The sequence below is a fragment of the Phodopus roborovskii genome, unplaced genomic scaffold, assembly GCF_943737965.1.
Source record: "Phodopus roborovskii unplaced genomic scaffold, PHOROB, whole genome shotgun sequence".
Taxonomy (NCBI): domain Eukaryota; kingdom Metazoa; phylum Chordata; class Mammalia; order Rodentia; family Cricetidae; genus Phodopus; species Phodopus roborovskii.
In genome coordinates, this window is record NW_026126517.1 from 2025680 (window position 1) to 2039120 (window position 13441).

General features: G+C 40.0%; 1 protein-coding gene across 4 annotated transcripts in view; it reads left to right on the top strand.

Annotated features, from left to right (window-relative positions):
* The window catches only part of Matcap2 (microtubule associated tyrosine carboxypeptidase 2), a 56375-nt gene that overhangs the window by 1690 nt on the left and 41244 nt on the right, over positions 1 to 13441 (top strand). For all 4 annotated transcript variants that reach the window (XM_051196862.1, XM_051196860.1, XM_051196861.1 and 1 more), the window contains exon 2: positions 1066 to 1135. In XM_051196862.1, the coding sequence (XP_051052819.1) occupies positions 1066 to 1135 (70 nt within the window). The remainder of the gene's footprint in view (positions 1 to 1065; positions 1136 to 13441) is intronic.

Genomic DNA, 13441 nt, shown 5'->3' on the forward strand with positions numbered 1-13441 from the left:
TACCTATGAGCCAAAGGGAAAGGATGCCTGACTCTTTTTCAAGTACTGAACGGTAAAGGGGTGGATGTCAGTAAGGTGTGGCTGTGTAAGTCAGTCTTGGGAATGAGTCATTGGAAATTTATGTAGCCGTTGTGCCTCCTGGCTGTTGCCTCGGTGATCCTTGGTTTCGTGGTAAACAACAGTTTGATTCTAGCCAGCTTGAATAAAACAGTATAGCTACTCTAAACTTGTAGTTTCTCTCTCCTTACTAACGCTGAAGCACTGGCCTTTGATTATGTTGTAACTGTAGTGGCAGTAGGGACAGCAGCTCCCACCACCATGTATGAAGCAACTGGTATATGCCAGAAACCATGCTACTGATTCAAGGTTACCCCCACACTGCTGCAGTTGTTTCCTAATATGTTTACATGAATTTCTGACCCATGTCACTCTTAGGTTTATAACCAGGAATAATTTTTTTTCATTAAAAAAAAATCATTGCTGGCTAAGGTTGTAATGCATACAGTCTCAGCACTTAGGAGGAGGAGGCAGAAAAAAAGTCAGGAGTTCAAGGCCAACCCCTGTCTAAGAAAAAGAAGAAAAGAAAAAAATATATACTTACAGCATTATATTCATTTAAGATGATACCCAAGGGCTGGAGAGATGGCTCAGCAGTGGAGAGTATTAGCTGTTCCAAAGGACGCAATTCCCAGCACCCAATTGGTGGCTCATAATCGTTTGTTACTCCATTCCATGGTGTCCAGTTCCTCCTTCAGCCTCTGTGGACACCAGGTATGCACATGATACACAGAAATACAGGCTGACAGAACATTCATACACATAAAAATCTTTTTAAAAAGACAAAGATCTCAAGCAGAGTATTTCCTCTTTGAATGATCTCTTTTTTCATACAATTATGTCTCTTGTAGATAAAATTAATGGAGAGCTAAAATAACACAAAAATTGGTAGCATTACCTCATCAAGGATACTTCAAATATATATATTTCCAGTTAATTTTTCAAAATTCATATACATTCTCACAACTGACAAAAAATACAATAACTTAGATATTTATATTTTTACAGAGAGAGAAAAGGCCAAGACCTGACCAGAAAGCGGTGGCAAGAAGGATCAGACAAAAGTTCTCCAACTCAGGTTATCTGGCTGACTGGCCACTTCTTTTATATGTGTATTGTGATGAAGAAATAAGAACCAACAAAAGTTGATATCAAGTGGGCCAAGGCAGGATGATTTCAGTGCAGGACTAGCCTTGGCTGCATAGTGAGTTCCAAGCCAGCTTGGGTTACGTAGTAAGACCTTGTTTCAAAAACAAACAGTATTCTATATATAGGTGGGCATGATGGTGTATGCTTGTAATCCCAGTCAATTTGAAGTGACTGAGGTGTGAGGATCACAAATTTGAAGCCAGCCTGTGTCATTTAGTGAGACTCTATCTTAAAGTAGCTAAAGTTGAGCTTGGGTGTAGTTCAGTGATAGAGTGCTTGTGTAGCATGTAGGAGAAGCCCTATGAACAATCCCTATTCCTAGGAGTGGCAAGAGAATATTTCTAAAAATGAAGTATGCTATTAATTGCTTTTAGCTTTATGTATTTTTTTCCCTTTTCTAGTTTAATGAGTGAAAATGTTTCAGTTTCTTCAGGAAGGGTTCCCTGTGTCCCAGAATAGCCTCAAATTTATTATGCAGTTGAAGATGACCTGATCTTCTTCCTGCCTCCACCTCCCAAGGGCTGAGACTACAGGTGTGACACCATACCCATCTTATAATGTGTATGTGTGCATATGCATACTCACATTTATTTCATTAGGCTGTTTTCACAAAACTTAATTTATTATTTATTTTTGGTGTCTTGAGACAGGGTCTCACTGTGACCTCAGACTCATGGAGATCTGTCTGTCTCTGCCTCTTGCTGGGATTAAAGGTCATCACTACTACTCCTTGATTGATACCCATATTCTTAAATGAGCATCAAGGATAAATTTCCCTTAAACTTGAATTAAGGAAATACATCAAGTTTATTGTACTACATAGTCTTCTACCATGTCAAAAGTCATGCCTTCACTCATTAAACCTTCCAGATGCCAGAGTCCATTAAATCCATTTCACTTTCCTTTCCCCTATACTCAAGAGTGCCATCATCACAGTTGTGTTAGTCCATCTTCTGCTATGACAGAACATCAAAAAATAGTCTTTTTGTTTATGTTTTAATACAGCCTGTATATTGTTCTGGCTGTCTGGGGCTGGTTGTATAGACCATAGAGATCCTCCTGCCTCTGCCTCCCAAATGCTAGGTAGGACTAACAGAATGCACCAAAATGGCCAAAATTTAGTAACTTTTGAAGAGGTTTATTTCTTATAATTCTGCAGACTGAGTAGTCTAAGGTCCAGGATCCACAGTTAATGAAGGTCTTCTTGCAAAGCAGAACCAGAGAGGCAAGAGAAAACATACAAGACATGGTATTAAACTAGGGCTGGAGAGATAGCTCAACACTTAAGATGTGCTGCTCTTCCAGAGAACCTGGGTTCAGTCCCAGAACCCACATAGTAGTTCATGATCATCTATCATTCAAGTTCCAAGGGATATGACACCCTCTTCTGAACTCCCAGACTACCAAGTACATATGTGATACATACACATGCAAGTACAACACTCATACATATAAAATAAACAAACCCCAAAAGAAATTTTAATTAAAACTATCTAAGTAAATGGGTATTAACCATTCCTCAGAATGCAGCCCCCACTTGGCAAACACTGTTGCACTGGAGGCTAGGCACATGCTTTTGAAGGAGCACACTCAAACCAAACACCAACTCCTCAGGTCCATCCACAGTTGTCACTGAGCCCTCAAGTGCCATTTTCTGATGAGTTATAAGAAAGTACAATCTCTATGCAAGCTGACCCCAACATTCCTCAAACCTTCCACCTATATTGAACTGTCTCTTCCCATCTACTCATATATATGGTAGCACTTGGACTCAACTCAACACTTGGAAATGCCCAATCCTTACCTCAGACTTGTCATTCTAGAGTGGGTTTGTTTTTGAGACAAGGTTATGATACTCAGTAAGTTCTAGGCCAGCCTGGGCTGCAGAGCTGAGACCCCCTCCCACACACATCAAAGGCTAGCAAGATGGCTCAGTAGTAAAATGCTTGTGGTGCAAGCCTTTTAATGTGAGTGTGATCACAGACATGAGAACCAACTCCACAGAGTTGTCCTCTGACTTCTAGCATGCCCTGGCATGGTTGTGCCCACTCATAATACATACATACAAGAATAATAAATTTAAAAATTAAATATTTTGAGATTATGCTATAACATCATTTTTCCTTTTCTCCCTCTAACCCCCACATACACATTCTTCTTACATATTTGTGTATATATGTATATTTCTAAATACAACCTGCTCAGTCTGTATAATTGTTACAAGCAGTTTCCTGCCAGCCTGGTCCCAGAGTCATGTCAGTCCCAAGATAACATACAGAGACTCTATTAGTTATAAAGCTGTTGGCCAATGGCTAGAGCTTATTATTGGCTAGCTCTGTCTTAGCTATTAGCTCATTCCTATCAATCTAAGTGCTTCCACATGGTCTTTCTAGAGAGAGAGAGAGAGAGTCCGGACCTCTTACTTCTCTCACGTCCTACATCTTGACTCCTCTTTACTACCTGCCCCAGAATTCTCCTTGTCTCCTCATCCCACCTGTCTTGCCTTCCTATTTGCCAACAGTGCTTTTTTCATTAACCAATAAGAGAAACATATTTATAGAATGACATTTCCCATCATCTCCTCTTTTCTAAAATAAAAAGGGCTTTAACTTTAACTAGTAAAGTTACAGTCATCAAATAAGAACTGTAGTTAACAATGTTTAGTCCATTAACATTTAGAAAGATTTAAAGAAAATATTCCATTATCTATCCTATCTTTGTGAGTCTAGTCTTATATGTAACTTATCTTTAATCCCAACTAAGGAAAACTATACCATAGCTATTTGTCTTCAACTCCATCAAAGACTACAGAAGGATAATACATAAACTCTAGAAATGACAGAGACGGCTCATTGCCTGATCAGTCATCTGAAGTTCTTCTGAAATGTTCCATTTTCAGCCTGTAGGCCATAGTGTGTCTGACAGACTCCTCAGCAAAGCAGAAAACTTTAAACTGTCCACCTGTATTGGCAGTTTGTTAGTCGAATGTCTGGCAGACTCTTCCATGAAGCAGGAACCCTGTAGCAATGTCCATCTTGTGTCAGCAGTCACTTTCCTGTGGGTCCTGCATGTCCAGTTTATACAGCATAAAGTCAAATAGTCCAGACAAGAGCAGTATTTTTGCCATATTGGAAGCAACTCCATAAGGGTTTTTTTCAATGTCCATCTTCCTTTCTGATGCAGGTGGTGTTGCCAGGAGCAGTTGTGCCTCACTGTTAAGAAAAACCCTAAACCATTTTAAATGCCATATTCTGTAGGTCTTTGAAAGGTTTGAAGAGTATCCACCTCAAATACATCTTTATATATCTAGAAAACCTAATTAACCTAACTATAAGTTTTGACTATTATAGGTAACTATCTATAATCTATACATTATATTTTTAAATGGGCTATATGAAGCAATACTTAAACAAGAATATATATATATGTATATATATATATATATATATATATATATATATATATATAGTGTCTGTGTGTGTGTGTGTATCACAAAATTGACCTTAAATTTGTATCAATAAATGAGAATCCATTTCAAAGCAAAGTATTCATTTCTACACCATAATCCACTTTTTACCTTTAAAAAGAGATTGGTTGTGATCATTAACCAACCCCATTTAAATGAAAACAAACATTTATAGACAATATTTGGAAATTTGGGCATGGTTCTTTCCAAACTGCTTCCTGCTGGTTGGGAACACTGTAATACCATGGGAATCCTAAGAAGATGCAGAAATCCTGGGGTAGTCTGTAAGCCTGCCTTGTCCCAGCTGTTTTGAATGTTGGATCACCTGGGACATTGTTTACAATGCTGGTTGCCCCAATATTGCTGTGAGACTTTGGGTGATTGTCCTGGTAGGCTGCTGTTTCTGTCTTTGCTGCATCTTGTGGAAGCTGTGTGCCTGCACTTCCCGCCTACCCTAGTATTGTTTTCTTCCTTCTCAAGTCTTTGATGAAGTTGAAGATTAGACTGTCACAATTATTGTTCTCTCTCTTCCTAGATAGAAATATTAGGTACAAGACTTAACCTTCCAGCTTAGGATGACTCCATAGTAATCTATGTTATGCCTTCACCCTAGGACTGGATATATAGTTCTTGCCATTTGCTCTTGTTTCCTCACTGGCAATAGGCCTTAAATGTGTATGTTCTTACTTTTCCTTCTCCTAGAGCATATTTGATATTTACTGCTCTTGTTTATAGTTATATATCAAGCCTAAATTGTTTCTTTAGACTAAAAAGGGAATTATAGTGAAATATACACCCCGCCCACACCTGTTGTACTGACCATGCCCATAAGGTCGTGGAGACAGGTGTGGGCGTGACCTGTGGAGTCTAGGTCTGAGTCCAGACCTGGATGCACTCACTTCCTGGTCAGAGACAGAGAAGATCCCAGAACATTCTTGGAGCGGGAACTGGCGGCGGTTGTCTGTTTCTTGTGTAAGGGAATTCTCCCCAAATAAACCTTAATCTGCCTGTATTGTGTCCCAGAATCTTATTACATGAATTATATAGTGTTACTTTTACACATATATTTTCAGGGTTGACCATTTGGTATTTGTGACAGTTTAAATGTAATTGGTCCCCATGAGCTCATAGTGAGTGGCACTACTAGGAGGTGTGACTTTGTTGGAATAGGTATGGCCTTGTTGGAGGAAATGTGTCACTGTGGAGGTGGCCTTTGAAGTCTTATATATGCTCAAGCCACACTTAATGTCTCAGTTCATTTCCTGTTGCCTGTGGGTTAAGATGTAGAACTCTCAGTTCCTTCTCCAGCACCATGTCTGCCTGCACAATACCATGCTGCACCATAATGATAATGGATTAAACCTCTGAAGACACCCCCAATAAAATTTTTTCCTTTCTAAGAGTTGGTCAGTGGTAGCACACACCTTTAATCCCAGCACTAGGGAGGCAGAGGCAGGCAGATCTCTGTGAATTTGAGGACAGCCTGGTCTATAAATCGAGTTCCAGGACATCCAGGGCTACACAAAGAAACCCTGTCTTGATAAACAAAATATAAAACCCAAACAAACCAACAAACAAACAAAAAGAGTTTGCCATTGTCATGGTGTCTGTCTCTTCACAGCAATAGAAACCTTAACTAAGATAGTATTGAATAGTCAACTTGTATGTTGTTCCCAGGTGAAGACTATTTCTCTTGCTCTTAGCATTCCTTAGTTGCCTATAGTACTTAGTATAGGATTGAGGCCTCATGAGCTACCTCCTCACCCAGACACATTAGCATGTCTATTGGTGTCATCTTTGTTCAGCTCATGTTTAGGCAGTCATGTTGATGAGACTTTATGGTTGTAACTTCAAGCATTTATAGGAGGCACAGTCTCACAGCAAACTTCCTGTTCCTCTGGCTCTTCCAGTCTTTCTGCTCCCTCTTCTGCAGTGATCCTTGAGCCTTAGGTACAGAAATTGAATTTATCAGTTGGGAATGGAGTCCACAGCCCTGCATTGATTGGCTGTGGTTTTATGTAACGGTCACTGTAGCAAAGAGAAGTTTCCTTGATGAGGGATAAGGAATATACTTATCTATGGGTATAAGGACAAATATTTACAATGCAATTAGTAATTATGCTGACTTTGTAAAGTGGTGATTGTAGAATCTCCACCAATATCCATGAATTCACTAGCCTTAGTTAGTTGGGGAAGTTGGCTAGGTTTCCATTTCCAGGCATGATAGCCTTCTCTGTTGAGCAGAGAGTTGTTGGTCACCTCAAGGTCATCATGCTGGTTGGTATTGAGGTTCATAGGTATCATACTTGGGTATATCTGTTATTTGCTTCCCTCCTTTAAAAACTTGCATGGTACTATTGTAAGACCCTAATTCCGGGGTCCTGATGGGCCGATGGGAGAGCCCCACGACACAAACACCAAAACCAGGAAATGCAACATGCAAGAGGTGTTTATTGAATGAGTGCACACTCGGGTATCAGCAATCTCGGGGAAAGCTGCACACATCTCAAAGGGTTCAGGCTCTTTTTATAGAGCAACACTGCAAATCAGCATACATGCATGGGGCACAAGGAGATTGATTACAAAGTATGATCTCATGTTTGAGAGATCACCCAGGTGTGACCTCTTCTTCTTTAAAGGAAAAAGGAAAAACCATAGAATGTGCCTTGGAAAGTCCCCAGACTGTTTGTTGACCAGGTATGACCCTGACAGGGCTGCTCATTTAGAACCATTTGTTCCAGGGTTGGAAGCCTATTTCCTTGTTGTGGGCCATTAACTGTGAGAAACTTCTTATCCTTTGTTTCTTTGCAAACTAGAGTCTTTCATACTCTGGCTTTTTCTTGGCTGTATATTTAGAGCCTTCATTTATTCCACAAAGATTTGATGATTCAGTAACTAGCCCTATTTAACAAGATCAGCCTAGCATATAACCACTAGTCCCATCACCATAGTAACCTTTCTTGTTCTTATAATTCCTGATCTTTCCACCCATGTCAACGTCCATTCTTTGTAATTTTTCTATATTCTGCTTGCAAGAACTATTCTCCTTTCCCTTTCCTACATCCTTGCTCTGCAAACTAAAGTCTTTCACTATCCAGTGCCATGAAAACTAGTCCTCAGGGAGGAGACATTAAGGTCAATTTCAGTTCAGGGGCCTCTGAGCCCTGCATCTGAAGTGCAAGGTGTCTTTAATAAGGACTTACCTTCTACCTCTGGGGGACAACCAAGGGCAATGGCAATCATCCATACTGTTTTGAGGGATTTCTTGGGAAACTCTGACCAACAACTCAAAAGAAGACTGGTGTTGGGGCTTTTGTTAGATGGTCTCTGACTCTTGGGGGAATAAAAATATTTTAATGTTAAAGAAAAAAGAGGGTTTGGGATATACTTATTGACACAATGCTTGAGACTCTAGGTTTACTCTCCAGTACAATGAAAAATAAGGTGTTTATTTTAGTTCATTGTTTCAAAGGCTTATGATAGGTTGGATCCATTTTCTTTTCTTATGGCTAATGGTATATCCTGTTGGGAGATTATGGCAGAGCCAAACCACTCAGTCCAGGGCCATGAAGCAGAAAAGAATGAGGAAGGCCTGTGGATCTACCATACTTGAAGGAAATCCCTCCAGTTATCTGAAGACAGGGCCCTATCCCTTAAAGGTTTGCTGCCCTTAGGAATTAGCACACAGTCCAAATCTTGGGGATTTATCCATACCACTGCATTGCTTCCCCAACCTCTTTTTAAAAGATTTTATTAGCATGCATTAATTATGTATATAACAGTGGCTTTCATGATGACATATTTATGTATATATGTAATGTATTTTGATTATTCAGCGCCATTACCCTCTTGTGTCCCCTTCCCACTTTGTTCCTTTCCTTCCTCTTCACACCTTGCCCCATTTCTACTTTCATGGAGTTTGTTTTCTTTGTGTGTGTGAGAGAGAGAGAGAGAGAGAGAGAGAGAGAGAGAGACCTAATGAGTGTAATTAAGATTACTTGCAATGAAATGGGCTTTATTTATTTGGTTATTTTGTTTTCTTCTGTTTTGTTTTGAGCCAGAGTCTTAGTAGTCTAGGCTGGCCTCCAACTCCCTATGTAGCTGAGGCTAGCCTTGAAGTTTTGATTCTCCTTTTCCTGCCTCCCAGATGCTAGGATTATAGGTGTGTGCACTACAGCTGGTGTTGCCTAGCTCTGTTGTGTTCCTCTTGCTTCTTAGAATCAAGGGAAAATATTTTAATGGCATTCTCTTTAGCTCTTTGTCCTTGCTGAATTAATTTGCCTGCCACTAGCCTCTTTTTCTGTTTGTCCTGGATTGCTGAGTTAATCACTTCCTGGAAAAGATACTGAGCCAATTTCATTTCTCATTTGTTACTTAGAATCTTTTCAGCTTATCCCTTTGAATCCCTATCACATTCTCCATCATATTTTACATTTCATGTCTTTCTTCACTGAAAGTGATCTTACTATCCACTTTACTATTATTACGAGACAGGGTTTCTCTATGTAGCCATGATTGTCCTGGAACTTGCTCTGTAGGCCAGACTGCCCTCAAACTCAGAGATCTGCCTGCCTCTGCCTTCTGAGTGTTGGGATTAAAAGCATGCACCATACCATGCTAAGTTTGTGATTATTAATATAGAAAATAAATGCCTGTAAATAATTAAATTCATTGACTTTAAGAAATATTTTTATTATAAAGGAAAGAGATGAGGGCACAAAACAAGTGAGCTATTTGACTTTGTATTTGAGAAACTAATATATCAGTATCTGGTTCAATGGAAGTTGCCATTCTCAGTTATTTCTTAAGGTATCAATTTTGCTTTTCATTTTTAATCCTTGTGTACTGTAACATGAATTCTAGTTGGTTTTAATACTAAAATCCCAGAGACCGATACTGTGGTTAAAGCTGAAGATAAGAGAAGCAAAGCGGCCAGCCACTAATGCTCAGACTGAAGCGGCCATCCACTGCTTCAGACTACACTGCTCCTCAGACTCCAGTGTGCTCCACCAAACTTCAGATTGCCTTCTGTTCCTCTCTCCAGCCATATGCCTTCCTGTTTCCACCTCCTTAGTGCTGGGATTAAAGGCGTGTCACTTCAAGTGCTGGGATCACCTTTGTGTATGTGAGCTGTTTCTCTTTTAGACTGGATCAATTTCGTGTAGCTCAGGGTGGCCTTGAACTAACAGATATCCCTCGCTCTCTCCCAAGTGCTGGGATTAAAGGTTTGTACCTCCACTGCCTAGTGTCTGTGGCTAACTAGTGTGGCTGCTGGTATTAAAGGTGTGTGCTGCCACCATCAGCTGTTTTAGACAGGCAAAGAATCACAGCTTCACAGAGTCAAACAAACGCAACATAAACACAAGCAACACACCTTTACATCATAAAACAAAGCTATGGGGCTGGAGAGATGGCTCAGTGGTTAAGAGTACTGGCTGTTCTTCCAGATGGACCCAGGTTCAATTCCCAGCACCCACCTGACAGCTCACAACTGTCTGTAACTCCAGTTCCAGGGGATCTAACACCCTCACACAGACCTAGATGGAGGCAAAACACCAATGCACATAAAATACAAATAAAGACATTGTAAAACAAAGTTCCACAGCATAAACAAAAGTCACACGCCTTAAAAATCATTTTCTACAATAGCTCTCTTCTCAGCAAGCAGTGCTGCTTCTCTGGTTGGTCACTTTCTATGGTGGAGTGTGATGTCTCCCTACACACACTTCCATGGTTTGGAGTGGAAAGGATTTCTTTTATTCCCGCCCTACAGGTTCAACACAGAGAACCCTAAGGATATAGGTATCTCCAGGAACAAAAACTGCTGTATAGTTTTAAAAACTAATAAGAAAACATAAGGTCCACTACATATTGATAAAATTAATGTTTCTTCAAAATTATATAACTGTAGTAAATATATATGTACCAAATCTTAGGGTTCCCAATTTTATAAAACAAATGCTAGCAAACATAATAGACCACGTAAGTCTGGAAACAATAATAGTGGGAGGCTTGAACTCACATATGAATGGTATGGTGGTTTGAAAGAAAATGGCCCCCAAAGGGGGGTGGCATTATCAGGAGGTGTGACATTGTTGGATGAAGTATATCACTCTGGGGGTGGGCTTTGAGGTCTCCTTTGCTCAAGCTATGTCCAGTGTGGACACAATTCACTTCCTGTCGCCTGCAGTTCAACATATAGAACTCTCAGCTACTTCTCTAGCACCATGTCTGCCTGCATGCCACCATGACCCACCATGATTATAATGGACTAAAACCTCTGAAACTGTAATCCGCCCAATTAAATGTTTTCCTTTATCAGAGTTGCCATGGTCATGGTGTCTCTTAACAGCAACAGAAACCCTAAGACAGGTGGGTTCTGAATCAAAAGTCAGCAGAGAAAATTACAAGTAAATTGCACCATAGATCAATAAAAATTAACCAACATCCATAGAATATTCTTCCCAACAGACAGGGGATATAAATTTTTGTCAGTGGCATAGGGAACTTCCCCTAAGGATGTTCACAGTATAGGCCACAAACAAGCCTCAGTATAAGAACAAGATCCACCTACCAGGTACTGGGATTAAAGGGGTCTGCCACCACACTCAGCAAGAGAAGAAATCTTTAAATTCCTGGAGTCAAAGGGAAATGAGAGTACAACCTACCAGAACCTCTGATGTATAACTGAGATAGTCCTATCCTTAGTGGGGGAAAGTATATATTTATAAATGAAAACATTGAAAAACCAGAGAGGGAGCTGGTAAGATGGCTCAAAGAGTAAAGATAATGTCTGTGCATCATTTGTAACCCAAAATCCCTTCCAAAAATTCATGTAAAGGCAAAAGGAGAAAACTAATTCCATGATTTGTTCTTTGATGTCCACACAAATCATACACACACACACACACACACACACACACACACACACACACACACACACACGCACACACAAATATTAACATTTAATTAGAGAGATAACAAATAACATAATAATATACCTCAAAGCACTAAAAAAGAAATGTTATAATTAAGTGCAGCCTATTGCAAGAAATAAAATTCAGAGCAGAAATTAATGAAGTAGAGACTTACAAAACAATATAGAGAATTAAGTAGACAAAAAGTTGTTTCTCTGAAAATGTATCATGATGGCCAACCCTTAAACATACTAGCCAAAAGAGAGAAAGAGGGCCCACGTTATTAGAGAAGGGTGAGTCACAACACATTCTAGCAAAAACTAGATGGTCATAAGGTAAAACTTTAAAACTTTATTCCTACAAATTAGAAAGTCTAGAAGAAATGGATAGATTTCTAAAGGTGTATAATTTACTGATATCAAGCCAGAAAAATTAAAACTTGTAACAGATCTGTAGTGATTTTTGCTCTTTAGGCTCTTTAGTCTTTGGCAAGGAGGTGCAGTCTACCACCCAGCTCCCAAGTAAATCACACATGGAAGCTTATTCTTAATTATGAGTGCTTGGCTTGTTTATTGCCAGCTTTTCTTATCTTAAATTTTTCTGTTTACCTTTTCCTCTGGGCTTTTATCTTTCTTCTGTATATCTTTCTTTCCTTATTACTCTGCGGCTGGCTAGGTGGCTGGGTGGCTGGCCCCTGACTTCCTCCTCCCCTTATTCTCTTGCTGTCCCTAGTCCTCAGTTCTCCTTCTGTTTATACTCTGTACCTGCTAGCCCTGCCTATCCTTGCTCCTGGCCATTCAGCTCTTTATTAGAACCACCAGGTGTTTTAGACAGGTGCAGTAACACAGCTTCATAAAGTTAAACAAATGCAGCATACACAAAAGCCACATACCTTAAAATAATATTCTACAACACAGATCCATGTCTTAGGGTTTCTGTTGCTGTGAAGAGACATCATAACCATGGCAACTCTTATAAAGGAAAACAATTATTTTGGTGGCTTACAGTTTCATAGATTTAGTACATTATGGCAGGACATGGTGGTGTACAGGCAGACATGGAACTGGAGAAGGAGCTGAGAGTCTTACATCTTGATCTGCAGGCAACAGGAAGTAAACTGAACTAGGCATAGCTTGAGCATAGGAGACTTCAAAGCCCACCTCCACAATGACACACTTCCTCCAGCAAAGTCACACCTACTTCAACAAGGCCATGCCTCCTTATGGGAGCCAATTACATTTAAACTATCACATTCCACTCCTTGGCCCCCTTAAGCTTGTAACCATATCAAAATGCAAAATGCATTTAGTCCCAACTTCAAAAGTCCCCATAGCTCTATCACCATCTCCATAATGTTTTAAAGTACAAAGTTCCAAATCTCTTTTGAACTTCCAACATATTTTGTCACAGGAATGTACATTACTGTTCTAAACATAAGGAAGAGAGCAAATAATGAGGAAATACTGGACCCAAAACAAGACCCAAAACCAGCTTGGCAAACTCCAAAGCCTGCATCTCCATGTGTGATGTCAAAAGGGTCTTGAGATCTTCCAGTCCTTTCATCTTGGGCTTCTTTATCTTGGACTAGTTCCACTCCCTGTTAGCAGCTCTCCTCAGCAGGTATCCCATGACTCTGGCACTCCAACATCTTGGGTTCTGCAAGGCAGTCCAGGCTTCATCTTAACAGTATGACACAATGGCCTCTCTTGAGGGACTTCTGACACATGCCTGGCCTCGTGGTCCCAAGGTCCATATTCCTTCAAACAAAAGCATGGTCAGGCCTATCACAACACTACCCCATTTCTGCTACCAACTTTTCTTGGTTAAGAGACACCAGGACCACAACAACTCT